General features: G+C 33.4%; 1 protein-coding gene across 3 annotated transcripts in view; it reads left to right on the forward strand.

Moving 5' to 3' along the window:
* Positions 1–24,781, forward strand: part of USP34 (ubiquitin specific peptidase 34) — a 317,492-nt gene that overhangs the window by 202,957 nt on the left and 89,754 nt on the right. For all 3 annotated transcript variants that reach the window (XM_027865141.1, XM_027865140.1, XM_027865142.1), the window contains 12 exons: positions 1,673–1,798; positions 2,322–2,444; positions 2,560–2,643; positions 3,140–3,226; positions 9,545–9,745; positions 11,742–11,824; positions 12,887–12,927; positions 13,043–13,167; positions 13,986–14,138; positions 16,862–16,966; positions 20,010–20,065; positions 20,153–20,273. In XM_027865141.1, the coding sequence (XP_027720942.1) occupies positions 1,673–1,798; positions 2,322–2,444; positions 2,560–2,643; positions 3,140–3,226; positions 9,545–9,745; positions 11,742–11,824; positions 12,887–12,927; positions 13,043–13,167; positions 13,986–14,138; positions 16,862–16,966; positions 20,010–20,065; positions 20,153–20,273 (1,305 nt within the window). The remainder of the gene's footprint in view (positions 1–1,672; positions 1,799–2,321; positions 2,445–2,559; positions 2,644–3,139; positions 3,227–9,544; positions 9,746–11,741; positions 11,825–12,886; positions 12,928–13,042; positions 13,168–13,985; positions 14,139–16,861; positions 16,967–20,009; positions 20,066–20,152; positions 20,274–24,781) is intronic.

A 24,781-nucleotide genomic window follows, 5' to 3' on the forward strand; every position in this document is an offset into this window, starting at 1 on the left:
ACTGCTGCAGCTTCAGGTATGATTATAGAGGAGATGGGAATGGCACTGAAGAGAACAGAGTTGAGGAAAACAGCCACATTAGACCAAGTATACATTGAGGAAATTTGTGTTAGAGACAACACATTTGTCAGGGCATTCAAGACATAGGGGAAAAAACAGATCTCAGGTCTTATTAATTCCCTAAAAAGGCAACAGGCACATCAACAAATACCTGTCTATATGCTACTTTACATTCTGTGCCAAAACTTCTAAACTCTTCTACACATATGCATTTAAGGCATCCTTAATGAATATATTAGTTCGAAATAGGCAGGCTTTGTGAGCAACATTCTGCAGTTGACCATTCCAGTGCTATCATGAAGTTGACTAAAAGATAGGCTACAGCATCCCACTGTACTTATTTGTTTACTGTGAAAAAGGATTTAATTTGTTAGAGCAAAATAGTGCTTTAAAATCAAGGCTCTATTCCATCAAGATATCTCCATGCCTCAGAAACATACAAAATTCCTTAAAATATGCAAAAGAAGTAATGTGGTAACATTACAATGATAGGCAGAAAACAGAAACTTACTCACCAAAAGTGTTTAGTAGTGTGATGAATTTCAAGTTGAATAGGTATTCCTGTGGATATTGAGTTCCTCCCAGTGTTCCTCTTTGCAGATGATACAATGGTTCTAAAAAAACCTGTGAACATTGCAGAACCTCCTCTAAGAGTTGCTGTGGCCAGAAAAATTATCACTATCAGCCAAACTTTTGTTAGCCTCCCTGGTATTGTCTTGTTTCGGTTTCAAAAGCTTTTGATATTATTGGAGATATGATGCTTTGCTACCTACCTCAGAACTTTTCATGCATTTTTAGGAAAGTCCTTTGGAAACTTTAAACTACTATGTGAATCTGGTAGAGAAACATAACCAATTGTACATTCCAGTAAATTTTAAATTTTTCCCCACCCTTTCCCCCCCGTATTTAATGCAGTCTCCCTACATAAAGTTAGCTCTCATTATGTACTGCTGAATTTTAACCCAGAGGGTTCTTAGAATAAAATAGAAGTTATCAGTCTGATTTGAAAAAAATTCCAGAATAAAATTGAAAGTCTGAGGGGAAATTTCCAGAAAATGATTTAGTAGCACATCCGATATATTAATTATGATTACTGAACCATTATAGTCAAGTAACTAGTTTTCTTTATTATTCTTCTAGACCCCTAAGATTATTGCAAATCCAATTTGTGAATTAATAAATTCTAGAAGAAATGTTACATTTGAAACTGATTTCTTTTAGAATATCTTGTTAAGACCATGGTGTTGGGAATGATTACTTGTAATCCTAGCTGTGGAGGGTGGCTAAAGCTGGTGAATCCTTTGGGTTTCAGAGTTTTGAGTTGCAGTGGGGCTAATTCTGATCAGCTTTCTGCAGTAAGTAGACCTGGTGAGCCTCTCCTAGCAGAAGGCATAAGCCGGAACCAACTAGTCCGGGTCAAAAAAAAACCAGAACAGTTTAAAGCTTTCATGCCAGTGAATATTAGTATTGGAACCATGAGTGGCTGCTACACTTTTAGCCTGAGTGAGATAGGAGAAACAGTCTCAAATTTTTTTTAAAATTTCATTAAATTTAAATTTTTAATAAAGACATTCTGTATTTTTGCATTATATTCTATATTTTGTTTTTCTAGAGTGCAAGATGTGAAGAACTTCACCTTCATGCAGAAAATCTATCCAGACGTGTCTGGGAGTTGCTAATGCTTCTTCCTACATGTCCTAACATGCTACAAGCATTCCAAACAATTTCAGATGAGCAGGTGAGCCCATAGGGTCAAGTCTCTGTTTTAAGAAAACATTACTGGTAATGAGACTTTATTAAAATAGCCCTTTTGAGGATTTTAATCTTTTCTCTAGATACATGAAAATAATTGCTGACTGTGTCATACACAATCATAAAAACCTCTTTGAGGCAAAGACCAGCAAAACTCCAAAGTAATTTTAGTGCATAAGCGAAAATCCCAGCTCTGCCAGTTACTGTAGATTTGATTGTGTGCAAGTCCTTTACCCTCTGGACCTCAGATTATTTTCTTATAAAATGAAAGAGTTAGGGTAGATAATCTCTTAAGATCTTTCTAGTTTTATTTTTTTGTGACCAGATTTCTGGAAACTTTAATTTGGTTCTTGGTCTTAATGGAGTCACTCATTAAAGATTTTTGTAATCCATTTCAGAGCGTGTTTGTGTTTGATCATTGATAATTGGTAACTCTTTTTTGAGCATCTATTTTTTCTTGTTATATTTAAAACAACCTGAAAACCATATTTTATTCTTCTTATTTGAAGGGTAATGATGGGCTTAATTGGAAAGAACTTCTGAGAATAAAGAGTGCTCACAAATTGTTATATGCGCTTGAAATCATTGAAGCATTGGGTAAACCTAACAGAAGAATAAGGAGAGAGTCTACGGTAATTACATTCCACTTGTCATCTCTGTCTGTAGTTCTCAAGTAAAAATTTTCACAAATTAACTTTTCTAGTCTCAAATGATATTGCTTGTAATTAGTTCCCTTTCTTTGTTTAGGGAAGTTATAGTGATCTTTATCCAGACTCTGATGATTCAAGTGAAGATCAGATAGAAAACAGCAAAAATACCTGGAGCTGCAAGGTTTGCCTAAATTTTTTTGACTAATAGTGATTAGTGAACATGATCTATAACTTGATTTAATTAATTTCAACAACTGTGTTTCATTTAAAATTTTATTTCAAAGGCTATTAAATAAAGGGTTAAGATTTTAAAAAATACTGTTTTTATTATTTTAGTATCAATTATGAGAATCTAACTTCTTGTAGTTGTTACATTTTGAACTCCTTTTGTCAGCAATCATGCCATTTTTCACAGTGAAAATATTAGGAACCCTTTAATTCCTGGAACTATATTGTTAATGTAGTTTTAGGAATTTATAACTTTTGCAAAAGCATTCTTTAAAGGGTCTTACTTCATCTTTTTATCCAAAAAGTATATTGATGGTATGTCAGCTAAAAACTGCATCCATTAAAATGTTAAATTTTCACTTGTGTCAGGTAATTTTAACTATTAGCAGTTTTTTAATCACAGTATGTAACTCTTGTTTCTTTTCATCACTCTCCTAATTTTCATTCAGTTTGTTGCTGCTGGAGGACTTCAACAATTATTAGAAATCTTTAATTCTGGAATTCTGGAGCCTAAAGAGCAGGAATCATGGACTGTGGTAAGTGAAAACTGTGTTTAACCCTATTTACAAGCTAACTGTCATGTTTTAAACATTTCCTTTGTCAACAGCACATACAGTTTCTTCCAGGAATTTTGTTGCAAGGTCTGTATATATTAAACATGTAGAAATGACAAATTTTAAAGATATGATGTATTTGATAAGTCATCTGTTGTGGGATGAAGATGATTTCTTTAATCCATTATAGTCAACTTAGCAAAGATAGAAATGTTAGTTTTGAAGTGTACCTGTTCCTTTTAGCTAATCGTAATTTACTAATTTTAGCAATCATAATTTTGAATATATAATATATAATATGAATTGTAATATTAATCTTGATGTAATTAGTTTTATTTGCTTGTTTCTAACTCACATTTTACAGGCACTTATAAGACAAAAATAACTGTATATTATTAAAATTTTTAAATCAAATGAACATAAGATTGGAAGATCTCAAGAGGAACCTTAATTCTACTTAAAAGCTATATTTCAGATTTTTGTATTTTAAAAAATTTTATGAGATAAAATAAAATGCTACTTTGTTTTTTCTTTCCTATCTGAACTTTACAGAAACTAACGTTTCATTATCTCTTCTGATACCAAGATATGCACGCACGGTTTTATGATTAATTACATATCATAGAGAGGGAAGAGTCCAATATTATGATCATACTTTTTTCTTTAGCGTCTTACAGTTGTTTTTCAGATTAGAAACTTGTTTAAACTGACATGCATTTATTTTGTCTCCTGCTTTCTCCCTCAGTTGGGTGCTAAGAGGGGACCCCTTGTAACAAATGTGCATTGTCAAGCAGTCTTCACATTGGCTTTATGTAAAAAGTTTATCCCAGTCTGCATCTTCAGTTTCTCACCTTGCAGGAGCTGAGTAGTACTGTGTTTCATGACTGGTCATCTAGGATCCCAGTTGGTCATTTGCATCAGTAAGAGTTCTTAAGTCTTTCAGAGTTTTTTATTTTTAAAGTGGTATTATATAAATTGGTTCCTTAGAACTTCTTGATGAGTCCAACTCCCAAGAGCTAAGGTCTTTGTTTTTATCAAACACCAGATTTAGTTACTTTTGTATATTGTGTTCTAATCTGTTAAACTGATCAACTCCTCTACTTTTTCAACAGCACCAAATTATTTTGATGATTACTATATTGTAGCTTAGTTTGAGATCTGGTATTACTATACCTCCTGCCTTCCTACCCTTTTTCATTATTTCTCTTAAATTTGTCACCTTTTGTTGCTCTAGATAATTTTTTTTTACATTTCCCCCAACTCTGTAAAGTAATTCTTTGGTAGTTTTGCTTGGTATGACATTCAGTAAGAAAATAAATTTAGGTAATACTATTATTTTCCAATTATTTAGCTCTTTCTTTGTTAACATTGTTTTGTAACTTGACTTGTATGTGCTTGTTTTACTCATATATTGCTTGTATTGGTAGTATAAACTACCAAGTGTTACAAATTCTGTAGTTAATTTAAATAGATTTTTCTCTTTCTGCTAAATTTTGTTGGCAGTATATATATAAATACTGCTGATGTATCCAGATTTGTCTTATAACCTGCAACTTTGCTAAAGCCATAAACTTGTATTAATTTTTAGATTACTTTCTAGTGTTCTATCATGTCATCTACAAAATGCAATAGTTTTGTTTCTTCTTTGTCCTTCTTGTCTGATTGTTATGGGTAGCATTTTTAGCATTATATTGAATAGTAGTGGTGATAAGGACCATCCTTGCTTTACCTATAAAATTATTCAAAAGATATGGAAAACCATAAAAACAATAATTTCTTTAAAATAATAACAAAAATGAGACATTAAAATTTAGGGGATGCAAATAAAGCAGCCCTTAGGAGAAAATTTATATTTCTTTATAGTACTTAAAATTTATAACACTTCCCCCACAAAGAAAAAGACAGAACAAATCAATAAACTGGACATAAAAATTAAAAAATAAACTTAGAAAACTAATAAATGAGATACCCCCAATTAAACACCAAAATAGAAAGAGATCACTGGTGATCTTTGAGAGAATTATTTTATAGAGCAGTGAGATGGGGCAGAATCCAAATTTAAATGTGTTAGAGAGTAAATGTAAGCTGAAGGAATAGAGTTAGCAAATATAGACTCTTCTTTTAAGAAGTTTGGTAGTAAAAATGAAAGGAGATGAAATGGTTGTTTCAGGGATCAAGGGAATAGTAATGTCTAGGGAATTTTTTTATTTTTTAAAGTTAATATGTAAAGGATAGGAACAAACATGAAAAGGATTTAAAATAAGAAGAAGATTGATGTTCTTGGAAGCAGTAGGGTAGTCTAATTCTGGAAACGAAGAGGGATTTCTACTCTGTCCCTTGAGATAGTAGGAAAGGATTTTAAGAGAGTACTATATTTGGGATTAAGTTTTGAAAGTGGTAAGCTTTAGAGCAGCTGCCAAGGTCAGTGAGATAGAGAGTCATCCAATGTTGAATAATGAAATTACTAAGAATCACAGACACTCCAATTGAGTTGTGAATTTTTAGTGGAATCAATAAGCATCATTCCACTCTGTCTGGTAGTGTACTCCATGCCAGTAACATAAGGAGGGAAAAGGAAAAAGTGATGTGTTCATTTTTGAGTAGTTGTGGATTAATAAAGTCATACAGTAAATGTCTGTACAAGGAAGGATTTCTCAGGCTCTAGATTACTGAAATGGCTGACTCCTTGATGAAGAGTGAGCTGAAGGGGCAGCTAGGTGGCACAGTAGGTAGATAGAGCTCTGGCCTTGGAGTCAGGAGGACCTGAGTTCCTCAGACACTTGACACTTAATAGCTGTGTGACCCTAGGCAAGTCACTTAAGCCTGATGGCTTCACCAAAAAAAGCAAAAAAAAAAAAAAAAAGTGAGCTGAAGCGAAGGGCAATGTGCGCATTCCATAGAAACAAACGGAATAAGATAAGTATAAGGATAAGATTTTTTTAATTGCTTGAAGAGTTACCCAGATTTAAGAATTTTTTTAAGCCATTTCATGGTAGGTATTTGAGAAACATTTCCTTCTTTAGATTGCCATAGCACCATTCCTATATTATTTGTAATATTCTCTTTAGTATTTAGGTTTTTCTCAGGGTAATTAATCTTGTCTTCTCACCTCCCAAAAACATAATAGTAGAGAAATGCCATCACATCATGTTCTGAAGTTTTCCCACTTTATTTTCTTTCATTGAGTGTGACCACAATCTCTTGGCTATTAGTCAGTACACATAAAATGTCTATCATGCCCAGGCAATGTGCTGAGGGCTGGGGATGCAAACATGAAAATAAAGTCAGTCCTTGCCCTCAAGGAGCTTATAATCTAATGTAGGAGGACAAAAAAACAAAAGGAAGCTGAAAGGCTGGGCTCCAGATAGTACCTAGGGATTCCTATATTCAAAATAAAAGCAGAGCAGATGATGAAAAATGAAAGGTTTAGCTGGAAAGTTCTGAGCCCTCTATGAAGGAGGGCTTTGAGAGGAGTTTATTTCTGTGCCCTCCATCCCTTCAGTCAAAGAGTATTGGATAGTTCTCCATGATGATGAGCTTTTAGGGGGCGAGGGGAGATGGGAAGAGGAGCCATGATGTTCTTGAGTTGAAAACCAAAAAGGGCTGCTGATGGAATATGAAGAGGTGTGAATTTCCTGAGTCATCTTATAAAGAAAGGCTTGGCAAATAATAAATAACATTCTACTGATGTCATTTGTGATACCATGCAACCTTGTAAATTTTAGCACTGATTTGATTATATTTTTAGATCAAATTAAAATTGTAACCTAAAGATGTAAAATTTACCTCTCACAGTATCATGAAAAGCTTGTAATGCTATTGTTTTTCTTGCTCTATTTCATCAGCATTATAGAGTTTTATTGGTTTTTAATAAAACATGCTTTGAGACATTACATTTTTCTAATTAGCTTCAGTTTTTGTTGTTATTGTTATTCTTTTAGATGGGAGCCAGATCCAAGTGTCTGAATACCATCATAAGATTTTACTTCTAGCCTGGACATATTCTTTTTTTTTGCTGTTAACTTACCCAAAATGACTGCATTCTCATCTTTTTACCATATTACTTGTAATTATGATGTGAAGCTACTGCATTTGGTAATAGAAGTTCATTTATAATTCTTGCAAGTAGTAGGATAAGATCAGAAAGAATCATGAGAGAAGAATGAAAAGTATGAAATAACTAAAACAATTTTCTTAAATTTGATGTTTTCTTAATAATTAATCTACCTACCAAAGTTGATAGTGTTTTACTTTTCATGGCTGTTTGCAGTGATTTTGCTTGACCAAAAATTTATTGTTTTATGTGTGGGTGAGATGGAAGGTTTTAGTGAAATTATCTTTTAGACATATTATGCGTTGATTTGAAGCATTTTTAATCAAAGTGTCTTATTGTCCTTGGTCTTTCACAATTATTTTTTGATGTAAGGGAAGCCATTATAATCAGCAATTTGAGGGTTGGTAGATTATATGCCTTCGATATTGTCTTTTATATTGCCATTTCATTTGCATTTTTATGAGAATTTCATGTTCTAAATTGAATCTTATCAGTCAAAAACTATTTATTAAGCACACCCTATGTGCCAGACAATGTGCCAAGCACTGAGGATAAAAAGAAAGGCAAAAAACAAACAAACTAAAACCTACCTTTGAAAAGGTCACATTCTAGTGAGGAAGATAACATGCAGATACCTACAGTGTAAAAACCCTCAGAGGGGAAGAAGGCATTACATGCTGGTGGAGCTGAGAGGTCCGTCAGAAAATGTGCTATTTGAGCAGAGAAAATGCAAAGGTGAAGAGGGAAAACATTGTAGGCATGAGGAATAACCAGTAAAAATAAAACATGTAGGTCATTGGAGGGTCACATTCAGGTAACTGTACATAGGCCACTATGACTGGATTCTTGTGTTTATGGAAGAGAGTTAAACATAAGAAAGGATTAGGTTATGAAGAATGTTAAATGTCAAACAGCTGAGCTTATATATGATCCTGGAGGTGATAGGGACCACCTGGATGGAACTCATTGAGCAGAGGGTGACATCATCAGACATATGCTTTAGAAAAATCACTGTAGCAGCTTGAGTAAGAAAACAGACTGGAGTGGGAGGAAACGTGAGGCTAGGATACCAAACAGAAGGTTGTTGTGTTAATTTCAGCATGAGGTGAAATGGGCGTGTATCAGGGTAGCTGAATGAGTAGAGTGGAGACATATATCAGGGATGTTGTAAAAATATAAGCAAAAAGCAGAACCAAGAGAACGTTGTACACAGTAATAGCCACGTTGTGTGAAGACTAGTATTGATAGACTTAGCCCTTCTCACCAATGTAAGGATCTAAGACATCTCCCAAGGCCTCATGATGGAACCACATGCAAAGAAAGAACTATGGAATTTGAATGCAGATCAAAGCATACTATTTGCTATTTTTTTTCTTCTGTTGTGTTTTGTTTCCTCTTTCTGGTTGTTCCTTCTATTGGTTCTAATTCTTCTTACCACATGACTTATATGAAAATATGTTCAATAGGAATGTATATGTATAGCCCATATCAGATTGCAGGCCATCTTGGGGAGAGAGATGGGTAAGGAAGGGGAGAAAAATGTAAAACTCAAAAGCTTATGGAAGCGATCGTTGATAAATCAAAATAAATTAATAAAAAAATATAAGCAAAAGCAGGAGATTGGGTATGTGGGAGAATAGTGGAGTCTGTGCAGTAATAGGAAATTTGGAAAGAGGCAGTAGTTTGGGGACAAAGACAATGAGTTCTGTTTTGTAAATGTTGACTTTGAAATGCCTTTGGACGTCCAACTAGATGTCAGTTGGTAGTCAGACACTCTAGCTCAGCAGGGAGATTAGAGCTAGATAACATGACATGAGTGAAGAGCCAGCAGACTAAGAAAAGCAATGAGCAGAAAAACCAGGTGAGAACATAGTTAAATCAAAACAAAACAAACAGACAAACCCACCCTGGTGAAGAAGTAGTATCCAGATGGAGGTGATCAGGGTTATCTAATGCTGCAGAGAGGTCAAAAAAAGATGAGGATGGAGAAGTGGCCATTACATTTGCCAATTAAGTGATCGTTGATGACTTCTCACAGGGCAGTTCAGCAGAATTATGGAGTCAAAAGTGAGGGTGAAGGTTTAAATTTAATGTCTGTTTATCCTACTTTTTGTTATTGTTAATAAAACTATTTTATGAAATAAATATCACTAGCTTTTAATTTTTGTTTATATTCTTTGCATTCCTATTCAGATTATGGCATCATTAAATGAAAATAGTAAATAATATTTAATTTTTATCCACAGTGGCAGCTAGATTGTCTTGCTTGCTTGCTGAAGTTAATATGCCAGTTTGCAGTAGATCCGTCAGATTTGGATTTAGCTTATCATGATGTTTTTGCCTGGTCTGGTGTAGCAGAAAGTCACAGGAAAAGAACTTGGCCTGGTAAATCAAGGAAGGTGACTGGAGATCATACCAAGGGTCTTCATATTCCCCGATTAACAGAGGTAAGATGTAGTATAGATTACCCTAAAATTCCAACTTCTATTTGTATTTCAGCAAAAATTTGGGTATAAATTTAATAGAGTTAGGTTTTTAAAATACCACTTAAAAATTACTTTTAGAAAGACTCACAGAAAATTCTTTATTATTTGGATGCCAAACAATCTTGTCCTTTCATTCATGGCAATTATTAAGCATGAAAAACATTTCTAATTTGTATTCCAAAATTAGTGAATGCATTTTATTCCATTGTACAGTATTAAAAGTTTGGTTTTAAAGCCCTCTGTGTTAGAGTTTTATTGGTCTCTAGGCAAATAAGTTTTAGAAAACACTTTCCAATTTGTATATGTCATTTTGGTTCATGATTGAAAAATGAATAATTCATATCTGTTGTTTTAGGTAGTAATTTAGAGCCTATAGTTTTTCTTCATTTTATTGAAGTGCATGTGAATGTTTAATATTGGTTTCATTTATTGCTTCACTAAATATATCATTGACAATATTTCTACCTTTAAAAAATTCCTTTTTCTGAAGGAATTAAACTACTTTTTCCTGTGCCTTTATATTCTTGAACAAATAAAGTCAGTTCTCATTCACAATTTGTTTAGAATCCCACACCCTTAGCAATGGAAACCAACAATTTAGAATTTTATAATGTTATTTTAGTGATGTATGATCTCACTGGTGTGATTACTTCTTCCTGTGGACAAGGTCACAATACATCCTTACCTTCTTATCATACGCAGTTTGCTGTCTAGGTCCTCTCATAAATCCCACACAAGACTTCAACTCAATTTGCTGAGTTATTATATGACTGCAGTGGATCATGCAGGCTGTCCATTGATTATCCCTCGCACCTGACCTGTTGTTATTCTTCATTCACTATGTAGAATATATGCTGATACATTCTTTTGCTTCTGCTTTTAATATAATTTGGAAAAAAATACCCTCAAATTTCTGGACTAATATTTTTCAGTGAAAGATGTGACTTAAAATCTAGTAAAGAAGTTATTTTTGTGTTAATATATTACAAAATCTCTTTTGGGAAATACAAACAGGCAAAAAAAGTTTAGCCTTATTTAAAAAGTTTTACAGAAAAATTGATGCCATTGCCATAAGATTTTCTGTGTTGATTTTTTAATTATGTTTTTCCTCATCAATAACCATTTTAATTTTTTCAATACTGTAGTATTTGAATTTTTTGTTTTATTCATCTCATGATGATTAATTTGCCTTCTACTTAAAAATGAAGAAGAAACTTAATTATTGAAAATTGAGATGATGTTGCTGATGATTACCTGACTGTTTTGGTTTGATTTGGTTTGGGTGTTTTTTGCAAAACATCTGAGAGGTACATGAAAGGAAAGCTTGATGCAATGGAAAGTGTTCAGAACCATGAGTCAGGACAACAGTGGATTTTTGTTGTTGCCCTATTCCCCCCACTAGTTCTGCCATATTGGGATAAAGCCTTTTCTAGTAAGTATACTTTTAATGAAAGACAAAAAATTAGAGATCCATCCTAACTGGTCTAGTGATCCCATCTTAACATAATATAGGAAAACCCATATTTCACTATTATTATCTTATTTATTTGTTATTTCTACATAGCACCTAATATTTTATTACAAAACAGTGTCATAGAGTTATAAATCTAGAGCTGAAAGGGACTTGAAGGGTTGACCTTTTCTTTAAATAGGGGAGACAACTTAGAATCAACAAGGTTACATGACAAAGATAGGATTTGAAGCACAGGTCTTCTGAGTCCAAAGCTATTGTTCTTCCCACCATCCTAGCTTAATTTATTTCTCTCTTTTTAAAGTATCTGATTAACTTATATTTTAAAATAACTATTTTATAGAAATCCACTGTATCAGAGAAGTAATAAATCTAAACATGTTAGTTATTATTAATCAGTTTTTAATTATATTGTAAAAATATAGTTTTAATGTTTACCTGTGTCATAACTACTAAAGTTTTTTTCCCCGTATTTCCTTTAAACAGGTATTTCTTGTTCTTGTCCAAGGAACCTGTTTGATTCAACGGCTTATGTCTGTTGCTTATACTTATGATAACTTGGCACCTAGGTATGAAATCTTGTTTACTTATATGGGTGGGGAAGGAGTGATTTAGTTTTTTTAAAATTCAGATCCCACTAATTTGGAGTTTCCGATTATTGTGATGCATCATATGTGAGGTTAAGATTTAATCGATAAGAAATATTTATAACTACATTGATTTTATATAAGCTAACGTAGACCTTTGTTTTCTTAATTATGACATTGAATAGGGAAGCATAATTATGTAAATAAATTTGGATCAACTATTATCTAGCTGACATAAGACAGTATTATGTTCAAACATCTTTATAACCATTTGTAGTAAGAGTGTTTTGCATATTTGTAGATGATTTTTATTTCCTGATTATATATTAATTAGTTGGGGCTTATTTCATTAATTTTCAACATATTTCATTTGTTTCAACAGCACTGATGTACTATGCTGTATGTAGATTATGATAGCAACAGGTTTCATCTATGTTTCATAAGTCAAATTATATTTTATCTGTTCTACCGTCTTCTTTTGTAAAATGAAATTATCTTTTGTAACAAAAACACCGTCATCTACACACCCAAACACACAGTTATTCCTTTAAATATTTTTAAACAAAACAAACTTTAGAATTTGGCAGGAAATGAACTTGGATCAGTGACTTTTTTTCTGTAATTGTTAGGAAGAATCTACCTCCAGATATAGATTAAGTAGCATATTTAAAATGAGAGAAAAAGTTTGACTTTTTTCAAAGAACTTAAAACAATAATAGCAAAATAAAGGTTTTTTTTTAAAAACAGGAAATTTTTCTGAACACTAGTGGTTGTTTTATTTAAACTAATTATTTAATAAAATTCCAGTATATTAAAAGAAGTTTAACTGTCCTTTGAACATTTTTGTAATGAGATTTAACTTCTATATTTATATTATTGTGAATAGAAATTGGATAAAAGTTTTTATGTTCATTGCAGCATTTTAGTTTATGTCTTTATATAATATGTGTATAACATGCAAAATCAAACATTTGTGTGTGTGTGTGTGTGTGTGTGTGTGTGTGTGTGTGTGTGTGTGTAACATATGTATCTCCCCCTGTGCAGAGTCTTGAAAGCTCAGTCTGATCACAGGTCAAGGCATGAAGGTAAGTGTACTACAGAGTTATTTTGAAATTAACAGATAACAATTTAAGAGTAAAATACTATTCTTGATATCATTTATTTAATGACATGATCATCGCTTTTCTTTCCTTTCTTTAGTTACTCATTATTCAATGTGGCTCTTAGTCAGTTGGGCTCATTGCTGTTCTTTAGTAAAATCTAGCCTTGCTGACAGTGATCATTTACAAGATTGGCTAAGGAAACTGACTCTTCTTATTCCTGAGGTAAGACAAATGAAACAAAAGGGTGTTTGTACCAGATTATTTTTTGCTTTATCCTGTTCTTCAAATTCTATAATTAAGTAATATGAGCATGTAAACAAATTACTACTTTTGCTTGATATTGACCTACTTTTACTTTCAGTACATCACAGTATTTGTAATTAAGTACTTAATTTTAATTTCATAGTTTCATTTCATTTAAGTACCTAGGTTTTGTAGTTACTACTATTAATGTAATGCTCAAAAAGATGTAGTTATTCATGCTTCTTTTATATTTTTCTGTATCAGTACAGAAAGCATTACTTAACTATCCCTTTACCACTTGCCTTCTCCCATCCCCAGCACATAGAATAGTACTTACTTATTTAGTGAATGATTGAATCAGTTAAAGTATGCCAATTACTAGCTGGGTGGGTTTTATGGCAAATTACCTAAGTTCTCTAAGACTCTTTCGATTCTCTCAGGTTCTTATAGCTCTAAAATATTGTGACTCTACTTTCTAGCTTCTTGTCTTTTAGGTGAACCAGGGACTTTATCTACTCCACCTCATTTCCCTTCACTTAACCACTGCCTACTTAACCATCCTACAAATGGAGAATTTCAGTAATTCAGTTTTTGCATATTCAGTTTAATATTTCTATAAGTATATGCAGTTTCTTGATAAGTTCTATGTCATCCATACCTATTTATATGAATATAATATTTTGGAATTTTTTTACTAAGAAATTCTTAAATATTTGGTTGAAATATGGTATGGTTAAGAAAGTAAGTTATGGTATTAACTCAGTGGAAGTTCCTTTGAAACTTATCTTTTGTTTTAGACTGCTGTTCGGCATGAATCTTGCAATGGTTTATACAAGTTGTCTTTATCTGGACTGGATGGTGGGGATTCAATTAATAGATCTTTTCTATTACTTGCTGCTTCAACATTATTGAAATTTCTTCCTGATGCTCAGGCTTTAAAGCCCATTAAGGTAAGGGAGGGGGTGTGTGTGTGTGTGTGTGTGTGTGTGTGTGTGTGTGTGTGTGTGTGTAGAATATTGTTTTTTCCATTTCAAAATGCCTTTTCTCCAAACTTTCTTAAGATATTTTATAGCTCTGTCTTTATAATGAATTTATCTGATTTGTGACATCATTTAATTTCATAGTGAGGATGATTTCAATGAAAAATAATATCAGTGAGCGAAAATGCACTTTCCACGATGGAAGGTGGCCAAAATGATGCTGCCACATTCTATTTAAAAACTAGGGGAAAAAAGCCCACATCATTTGAATCTAATTTAGTTGTTGTTTGTTTCTTCTTGATTAATCTTTCTCGTGGCAATTGAATGGAGATCCTTATATTTAATGTTCTGAATAATTTATTAAACCCAGCAATTAAGTTAAAATAATTAATTTATCATCTAAGATTGACATCTTTTGATCAAAGTAATTTAAAATAATTTTCTTTTTCATTTAATTGATGAAGTAAGAAATCATGTTTTTAATTCATTTTATAAAATGAGAAACAATGGCCAAGTCACTATTCTGTAATCAGTCACTAAGCATTTCCCAACTTTTCTTAGTTCTAGTGCCTTTCTTCCATTAATTATTTCCTGTTTATTCTGTACATAGCCAGTTTGTACATATTTATTTGCTTGTCTTCCCTTGAGCTCCTTGAGGGCAAGGACTGCCTTTTTCCATTCTTTGTATCTCCAGGTTTTTACTTGCTGCCTGACACATAGTAGGCACTTAAATGCTTATTGACTGACCAATTATTAGGCCCTTACTATGTGCCAGGTAATGTGCTATGTACTAGGGATAAAAAGAAAGACAGAAACAGTCTCCTTGCTCTCAAGGAGCTTACAGAAGGTGACACTAAATACATCTAAGATACACAGATTGTAAATGGAAGGTAATAACAAGAGAAGCACTAGCATTGTGGAGGAGGTTCTGGAAAACCCCTTGCAGTTGGTAGGATTTGAGCTAAGTTTTGAAGGAATGCAGAGAAGCCAAGAAGGGGAGGTGAAGAAAGGAGAATAGAGTAGGGAAAGTATATTTCAGGATCAGGAAGAAGACCAATATATCCCAATCAGAGAGTGAGTATAAAAAGACAGGAAAGGTAGAAAAGGGACGGGCTGTTGAGGGCTTTACATTCCAAACAGTGTATTTTATATTTTATCCTTGAGATAATAGTTAACTACTGGAACTGATCGAATAGGGGAACGACATGGTCAGTCTTATGCTTTAGAAAAACATCTTCAGAGCTGAGTGGAGAATGGATTGCCTTTGATAGTAATAGAAAAATTGAGAAAAGGGTAGGGTTTTGTGGAAGAGACAATGATTTCTTTTTTCAATATGTTCAATTTGAGATGCCAAAAGGCAGTTAATTATGAAAGACTAGAGCTCAGGAAAAAAAAGATAGGCTGGATATTTAGATTTGGAAGTCATCTTGAACCTATAGTAACTGAAGAGATCACAAAACAAGATAGTATAGAGGGAGAATAGAAGAGGGACAGAGACTTAGGTTAGTGGTTGTGAGCTGGATGAAGACTGAGCAAAGGAAGCTGAAAAGAACCAGTCAGATAGGTCAGAGGTAACAGTCATGTAAACATAACCCAGCAATCTCAGATCTTTTCACTAAACTTTTATCATATTTTGCATTTGATTGTGAATCCTATATTTTAAGGCTTTCTTCTTTTTTTCATGAGTGTATTTTCTTCCTAAATTGGTTTTATAAACTTCCTGCTGGTAAGAAATTCTCTTTATCCTTGAATTGCCAATGTAACAGTGCTTTATTTGATCTCACCTCTTAGGTTAAAACAAAGACCTGGGTTCAGAAATTTACAGGAAATTAGTTCACAGGAAGCTGGTACAATGAAGAGCCTTATTATTATGTGGTGCAGTGAGCAGACAGAAGCAAAGCACACATACATGCACGTGCATGCATACACACCCACTATATGGCAATATAGACAGAGATTCGTCCCCATGGATGCAAGAAATTCATTTGGCCTGAGGGGGAAGAGAATGCCCTCAAAGTTGAGCTTAAAGTACAAAAGTTACAAGCCTGGAAATGGCCTTGGTAGAGAATGGGTTGTTGGTGCCAGATGTGGGAGAGAGCATTCCTAATCAGACCCAGATGTGGTGGGTTACTTAATGAAACCAGAGTTTGGTGAGATTCCTGTAGTGGGAGTTTCTCTATTAGGACCAAAAATTGGGAGAGGGTTTGAATTGGCTGTCTGAGGCAGCTGAAGAGGAGTAACTCACATATTGCTACAATCAGCCAGTAGTTTTATCTGGTTAGAAGCTTTGAGTTAACATAGGTCAGAACACTGGGAAATTACAAAGTTGTCTGTCATTTTTTAATATACTTAAAGGGCATTAGGACCACTTAGCCTAAGTGACTCCATATTGAAGTCCTATCATTATAACTATAACATCAAACAATACAAAAGTTATATTTATCACAGGTGGGTACATGTTAGGCACTCAATAAATAAATCATTTCTTTTATTTCAGTGGTTAATAGAAATCATGGAATAAGTTTGAGATTTTTGTTAATTTTAATTTTCCTCCAGATGTTAAGGAAATTTTTAAGGAAGTTTTTCTTCCCATTTTAAAGTCTTAATAATTGGTTCTTTAGCATATTGCTTTGTTTCTAAGTTTTCTGGCATCTTTTGAGGGGCATAGATTTAAAAAGTATTTCTTTTCACAGATAGAGGATTATGAAGAAGAACCAGTGCTAATACCTGGATGTAAAGAGTATTTTTGGTTATTATGCAAATTAATTGACAACATACATGTAAAAGATGCTAGTCAGGTAGGTAAAACTAAATTCACATTTATTCCTGTAAATGATCTTTTTCCCTCTATCTATTTTTTTTCCTCATTTTAATTTTGTGAATATAGCATAAGTCATCATTGAGTTTTTATTAACTAAGATTTTTTTTTGTAAACCGCAGAGTATTTGATAGTGTTAGTATGTTCTTACTGATTATAACAATTGCTGATTTCATGAGAAATCTGCTCATACTTTTTAGCTATATTTAAAGAGACTTTTACTTGGTATATGTAAACAAAGATATTAATAAGATTTGGAACAGGTTGTTTATTTGATGCTTGAATTCCAGATTTCTTTTAAAATATTTCTCTATCACCTGGAACTTGTGGTTTCATTTTCCTTAAAACAAGAAATTAGTTATATTGTTTAATCAAAAAAGATTATAAATATGTCAGAATTTGATAACTATTTGGTTAAACCAGAATTAAATGTTTCAGACTATATATAATGAAGTTTAATAAAGCTTTTATAAAGAAAAATCTTCAATAGAAAGTTTTCTTCATGCTTTTTTGTAAATTGCAAGCAGATTCAGATAATACAAAATACTCTTAGAGAAATAGCACGTTTCTTTAGTTCCTGGGTTCTTAACCTAGAGTCAAAAGAGGCCCAAGGAGTCAGTGTATAGACTTCAGAAAGTCCATAAAATTGGGACTTTTAGTGTTTTGTTAGCTGTATTTTATTATAATTGGTTTCCTAGGTAATTCTATGTATTTTATTTTATGCATTAAAAATATTTTTCTGAGGAGTCTGTATTCTCTAACAGACTCACCAGACTGTTGTGACAAAAAAAAAAAAATTAAATACTCCTGCTTTAGGTGAAAATCAAGTCAACAAGCATTTGTTAAATGCTTTTTATATTCCAGGCACTGTGCTAAGTCCAAAGAAAGGCAAAAAAACAGTCCCTGCTTTCCAGAAGTTCATAATCTATGGGAGAGACAACATGCAAACAGCTACAAACAAGATATATAAAGAAAAAATTAAGGGACAATGAATAATTAATAATTAAAGAAGACACTGGCATTGAGGGAGACCAGGAAGGGCTTCTTGTAGAAGGTGGGATTTTAACTAGGACTTTAACAAAGCTTGGGATGATGGAGATCCTGAGAGAGAGAAAGAGAGAGGTCCAGATAAAGATTATGTAGTGAGCAGATGGAGTATATTGTTTGAGGAAGAGTAATAAGGGATCCTGTTTCATTGGATCACTCAGTGTGTGGAGGAAAATAGGTATAAAAAGACTGGAAAGTTAGGAATTTGATGAAAGGTTCTAAATGCCAGATGATTTTATACTTGATCCAGGAGGTCATGGGGGAAAAAGAAAGGGAGAGGGAGAGAATGAGTTTTAGAGAAACAACTGGTTTTACAGTAGATAGTGCACTAGACCAGAAAGTCTTGAGTTCAAATCCAGCCTTAGTCACTTAACTAGCTGTGTGATCCTGAGCAAGTCACTTAACCACTGTCTGCCTCAGTTTCCTCATCTGTAAAATAAGGATAATAGCAGCATCTATCTCCAAGAGTTGTTGTGAGGATCATATGAGGTAATGTTTGTAAAACGCTTAGCACATGGCCTGGCACATAGTAGTTGCTATATCAGTGCCCTATCATCATCATTATTAATATTGCTATTTAGTTTAAAACTATGTATGCTGCATCTAGTTTGAGATCTTCAACAGACCTCTAGAGATGGAATACTGGAAGTTAAAAGAGAGGTTAGGGATAAGTAGATTTCAAAATCTGGGAGGCAGAGACATTGCCAAGAGAAATAATATAGCAGTAGAAGACAGCCTTGCCACAGGAAAATTTGTAATTAGTTGGGTTCACTCAGAATGAAGTTCCAGCAAAAGTGACTCATAAAGGATTGGTCAGTCATGTAGGAGGAGAGTCGTGAAAGGATAGTGTCACAAAAATCTAGAGAGAAGAATTTATCAGGGGAAAGAGAGTGATTGACAAATCACCTGTCAAAGGCTACAGAGAAGTCTAGAAGAATGTGTGTTAATTTAGTACCTTAAGATATCAATGTGAATTTTTTTACCTAAATTGTTTTCTTTTTCTGTTGGAAGACATAGTCTTCTCTTCACTTAAAAAAAATCTTAGTTTCATGCATTAATGCTGTAAGTGGAATATTAATAGCATAGTAATTAATAGCATAATAATAATTAGCTTCCATTTGGTAAGAAAATATTGAGATTCATCATAAATTTTATTTCATAGCTATCAGTCATTTTAATCCTGAGCAAAATATATTGATATTTAATAAAGAAAGCATCTGGAATTTCACATTTATTGTGTCATGAATTTTTATGGTCATAAAGTTTATAGCAAGAGACAGGATGCTGTCTGGGAGAGGATCAACCTTGGAGGTATGAAGATTTGGGTTGAATTGTGCCTCTGATACACCATAACCATGTACACAATCGTCAAGTCACTTAACTGTTAATTCTTTTGGTAATTCTCTATAACCAGTTTCTAGATGAGTTGCTCTTCTGCCTCCATGAAGGAAATTTCCACACCAATGAAATAAATGGTTCAAACAAACAAAAAAAAAGCGTTTCTCTGTGTATGTATCAAATCTCCTTAGGCCATTTGCCACACTTTCATTGAATTTCAACAAACAAAGGCATGTACGTTTTATAGTGAAGTGGCATTGTTAACCTAATATTGTCAGAATTAGTAGGCCATAAATTTAAACTCTTTTAGAGATCATTTTCTCAAATATAAGTAATTGACTGAAGTTATTTTAAATCTTTACTACACCGCCTATATTTTGGAACAGAATATCAATATTCTGTTAATTATCAGTTACACACATGTTTATACCACAAAGTTACCATTTTAAAATATTTATTCTTGTCAATATTAAATGCCAGCTGATTTCTAAGTGAATTTTCTAAACATACAACCCGTTGTAAATTAAGATTTCCTGTTTTACCAACTTGACATTTTTTTACTGTAGCTTATGAAACTACTATGCATAAAATATGTAGTTTTATCTTTTATTCATCCCCTTTTTTTTTTTTAAACTAAGACAACATTACTGGACTTAGATGCTTTGGCAAGACATCTGGCTGACTGTATTCGAAGGTATGATTTTATGTGATGGCATAGCTCTTAATTATTTTGTTGAAAGATATGGTAAAAAGCTTAACTGCTTTTGTTTATTTATGGTAGCAGGGAAATCCTCGATCATCAGGATGGTAATGTAGAAGATGATGGGCTTACAGGACTCTTACGACTTGCAACAAGTGTTATTAAACACAAACCACCTTTTAAATTTTCACGGGAAGGACAGGTAGGAATGATTAAAAATTTGATATATGTCTGTATATATAATTTAGTTGATTCTATTATTGTGGTTCACACTTTACTTCACTCTGTATGTGTATGCATTTCAATTCACTTTGGAATGTGAACATCAGTAAGCTAGTTTTTTTGGATAGAATTCACTTTGAAAAATTTAGATCCTGAAAATACAAAGCTAAGGCAAATTTCAAGATGCTTTAGTCAGTTTTCATTCTTATGACATACATAGAAAGAAGTGAACTCTGAAGCAATCATGGCTCCAATTTTACAGGACTCCATTTTTTAAAGCAGCATTTTTATATTATATATAGAATTCCATGCACCAAAAAATAAGAAGTATGTATAGCTATAAGAGAATATATCTCTATTATTCATTATGACCTTATGTTAGAAATACTGAATTTTCTAGATATTTTACAGATAAAGAAAGCATTATTGAGATATTTGAAGTGTTAGTGGGTTTTACATTTTTCAAAAGTTTTATGGATCCAAATATATTTAAGACTTATACAGCATCGATAAGCAATTTCTAGAGTTTATTAAAAATTTGCTCATCACTTTACCACTAAACATATTGGTATTTATTTAATTCTTTCAATAAAGTATTAAGTCCTGCCCTCATTATGAAGATGATTAAACTGGTACCCAGAAAGTTCCAGTGACTTGCCACATAGGTTCCTATAGTAGTAGTAGAGCTAAGATTTGAATCCATATTTTCTGACTCATGGCCCTACTATCTTTGTCTTACCAAGTGTGATCACTTTAGAAGTCAAAAAGCAGATTTATATTTAAGAGGTGTTTTAGATTAAAGAGGAATATTAAAGAACGTTTGTCCATAGGAAAAAGCATTTAAGTTACTTTTTTTTTAAGAGATAAAGACATTCTATTCAACAAACAGTGATTAAGCTCCTACTGTGTGCAGAACCCTGTCCCAGGCACTTCAGGAGATTAGATAATACATGGTCTCTGTATAAAGCAAAGGGGATGAACAAATCACACAAGACAGGTGTGATAAGAAGTGCCATGCAAGGGTTTTACAGAATGGTCAGAATTTTATCTAGTCAAGAATGAGAAATAATTTAAAGAGCTAGAGGGGTCCACAGAAGTGCAGGAATCTCTTTTTGTTACATCTTTTAAATGTGATTGTCTAGTTTGAATTAGTCAACAAGCATTTATTAAGTGCCTGCTATGTGCTGTGCACTCTGCTAGGTTTAAGGTATACAGAGAAAAACATGAAAACATTCCTGCCTTCATGTCTATTAGGGTAGGCAAAATGTACAAAAATAATTACATACAAATTATGAATACAGGGTACATTTTTGAAGACCTCCCATGAGGGGAAACTGACTGTATCTGAGACTACCTATTCCACTTTTGGTTAGCTTTAATTATTGGTAAATTTTGCTTGTATCCTAAATTTAATTTTCTTCCACTTCTATCCTACCCATTACTCCTATGCTCTTTATAGTTTTGGTAAGGTAGTCACTCTTTTGTCAGCCCTTCAAATACTTCATGATAATTTTCATGTGACACGGGGAACTGCTTGAGTTCTTAAATGCTGTTGAGGTGGGACAATTCATGGTGTGTGCTGGGGATGCAGAATAGCCTGTTTGGGTGGAGCTGATAGTAGATCTCACCACTGAATACTTTTTTTGGCTTACTTGAATTTTATGTTTTATTAGCTAGTAGCTTTCAAGATGGTACCAAACCCCCAAAACTATTAATAAGTAGAATAGTCAACAATAAGTTGTAAAATTTTTTTTAAAATATATGAAAGTTTAGTTTTATGCATTAATCAGCTTTTATTAAAATATTTTAGGCTTAAGCAAACAGTGCTCAAAGTTGGCATAGACTACAGAGATTCTGTATTGCATTCCATTCATTTTGTATGTGAATAACTGAGTTCCAGAGTTGTCAACTGTGTAGTATAAAGTGACACAAATAGTCAGTTGCAGAGCCATGATTCAAATCCAGTTTTTGTAATTCAAAATTCAGCACCCTTTCTGTTACATCATATGTAGTCAGTCAAGAAACTTTTATTTTATTTTATTTTTTTGATGTTCAGCCTCTTTATTTTGTAGAAGAAGAAACTGAAGTCCAAAAAGTTTAAGGACTTGCCCAAGTTTATGAATCCAGTTAGTGATGGAACGAGGTCTAGAATTCAGGTCTCCTGACTCCCAGCCTAGTGTTCTTTCCAAACTGCGCCCCTGTTCTCCCTCCCACTACCCCCCTTTCAGTACTTCATATTTCCAAGCAGTCTTCTACCCATTTCCTACACGGTACCACCCGGATGTTTAGCCTCCGAGATCTCTGAAAGTCATTCAGATCCAAGACTAATGAAAAATTAGCATGAGGATAGATTTTGTAAATTAAAAAAAAAAAGTATTACCTCAAAGTAATAAGACTTTCTACTTTCTACTATAGTAGAAAGAACACTGGCTTTAGAGCCAGAACACCTAGGTTCAAATCTCTGCTCTGGTCTTATGTGTGACCTTGGCAAAGTTACTTAACATTGCTTGGCCTTTGGAAAATGAGAGGGTTAGATTAGATGAGCTCTAAATCTGTGATTCTATGACTTAATTTCCTTTTTTTAAAAAAATTAATTTTTAGCTTTCAACATTCACTTGCATGAGATTTTGAGTTCCAATTTTTCTCCCTATTTCTCCCCCCCACCCTAAGATGGCATGCATTCTGAATACCCTTTCCCCCAGTCCACCTTCCCTTTTATTCCCCCGCCCCCTTCTCTTATCCCCTTCCCCTTCTATTTTCTTGTAGGCAAGATAGATTTCTATATTCCATTGCTTGTATATCTTATTTCCCAGTTGCATATAAAAACAATTTTTTCACTTTCATTTTTAAAACTTTTGAATTCCAGATTCTCTCCTTTCTTCCCTCCCCACCCACCCTCATTAAGAAGGAAAGCACTTCAATATAGATTATACATGTGTTGTCATGCAAAACACTTCCATGTTTCATGTTGTGAAACACTAACTATATTTCCCTCCATCCTATCCCACCCTTCCCCACCCCCTACCTCACTGATTCTGTTCTCTCCTTTGATCGGTCCCTCCTCAAAAGTATTTGCTTCTTATTACCCACTCCTCAAATATGTCCTACCTTCTGTCGTATCCCCCCTTTCTTATCCCATTCCCCACTATTTTCCTGTAGAGTAAGATAGATTTCCATACCCAATTGAGTGTGTATGTTATTCCCTCCTTCAGCCAAATCCGATGAGAGTAAAATTCATTCATTCCCTTTAGGCATATTTTCTCTCCAGTTAGTGTCATAGGTTTAGAATAGACAGGGACCTCAAGAGATTATCTAGATTATACATTTCTTTCAAAAAGTGAATGATCTACTTATAATTTTATTAATTTACTAGCATTTATAGATTTCGTTTTTTTCCTCTTTTATTTTCACTTACAAATTCTCTTTCTTTCTCCACCCATTGAGAAGGCAAGAAAAATAGTCCCCATTACAAATCACGTAAAGCAGGTTCCCATATTACCCATCTGTCGTGTCCCCCCTTAAAAAAAAAAAAAGAGAAAGAAAAGAAATTAGGCTTTACTCTGCACTCTTAGTCTACCAGATTTCTATCTGGAAATGGGTCCTACTTCCCATAGCTCAAGAAACAATTAAAATTAATATTAAGTGCAAAGTACAGTACTGGGGTACTGGGGATACAAATTCAAAATGAAGCAGGCCTCATTTCCCAGGGAGCGTACATTCTACTGGAGAGATGACATCCATAAATCAGTAAATAGAGGGTAGATTGAGGAAGAAGAGAGTATTAAAGACTGAGTATCAGAGAAAACTTCCTTCAGGAAGCTAGGATTATAATAACAACAACATTAGTAATATCTAGCATTTATGTAAGTCTTAATATGTGCCATGCACTGTCCTTAGTGCTTTAAAACTATTACTTGATCTTCACAACACTCTGGGAAGTTGATGTTGTTATTATCCCCACTTTAAAAATCAGGAAACTGAGGCAGACAGGTGAAATGATTAGTCCAGTGTCACACAGTTATTAAGTAATTGATGCTTGATTTGATCTCAGTTCATCCTGACTGTAGGCTCAGGGCTCTTATCTGTGTCTATAAACTGAGCCACTTAGCTGCCAATAAGGATTCTGAGAAGTAGAGTTAAAGGAAAGAGTACCTTCCAGACATCAAGGATAACTTGTGCAAATACCTGGAAGCAGAGGAAAGGAATATGGAGTTGGGGGAACAGGGAACAGTTTGATTTGACTGGATCATAGGTTCCATGAAGGAGAACAGTGCTAATTATTAGGCTCGAAAAATAGGGTAAATCCAAATTGTGGAGAGTCCTTAATTCCAGGTTGAAAAATGTATGTAAAATAATGGAGGTGTACTTTAAGCTTTTCTTTTTTTTTCTTTTTAATTAATTTATTTTGATTTATCAACAATCACTTCCATATGCTTTTAATGCATTTTTAATGCTTTTTTTTTTTTTTTTTTTTTTTTTTTTTTTTTG

Source organism: Vombatus ursinus, unplaced genomic scaffold, assembly GCF_900497805.2.
Source record: "Vombatus ursinus unplaced genomic scaffold, bare-nosed wombat genome assembly UNPS02014778.1, whole genome shotgun sequence".
NCBI lineage: Eukaryota > Metazoa > Chordata > Mammalia > Diprotodontia > Vombatidae > Vombatus > Vombatus ursinus.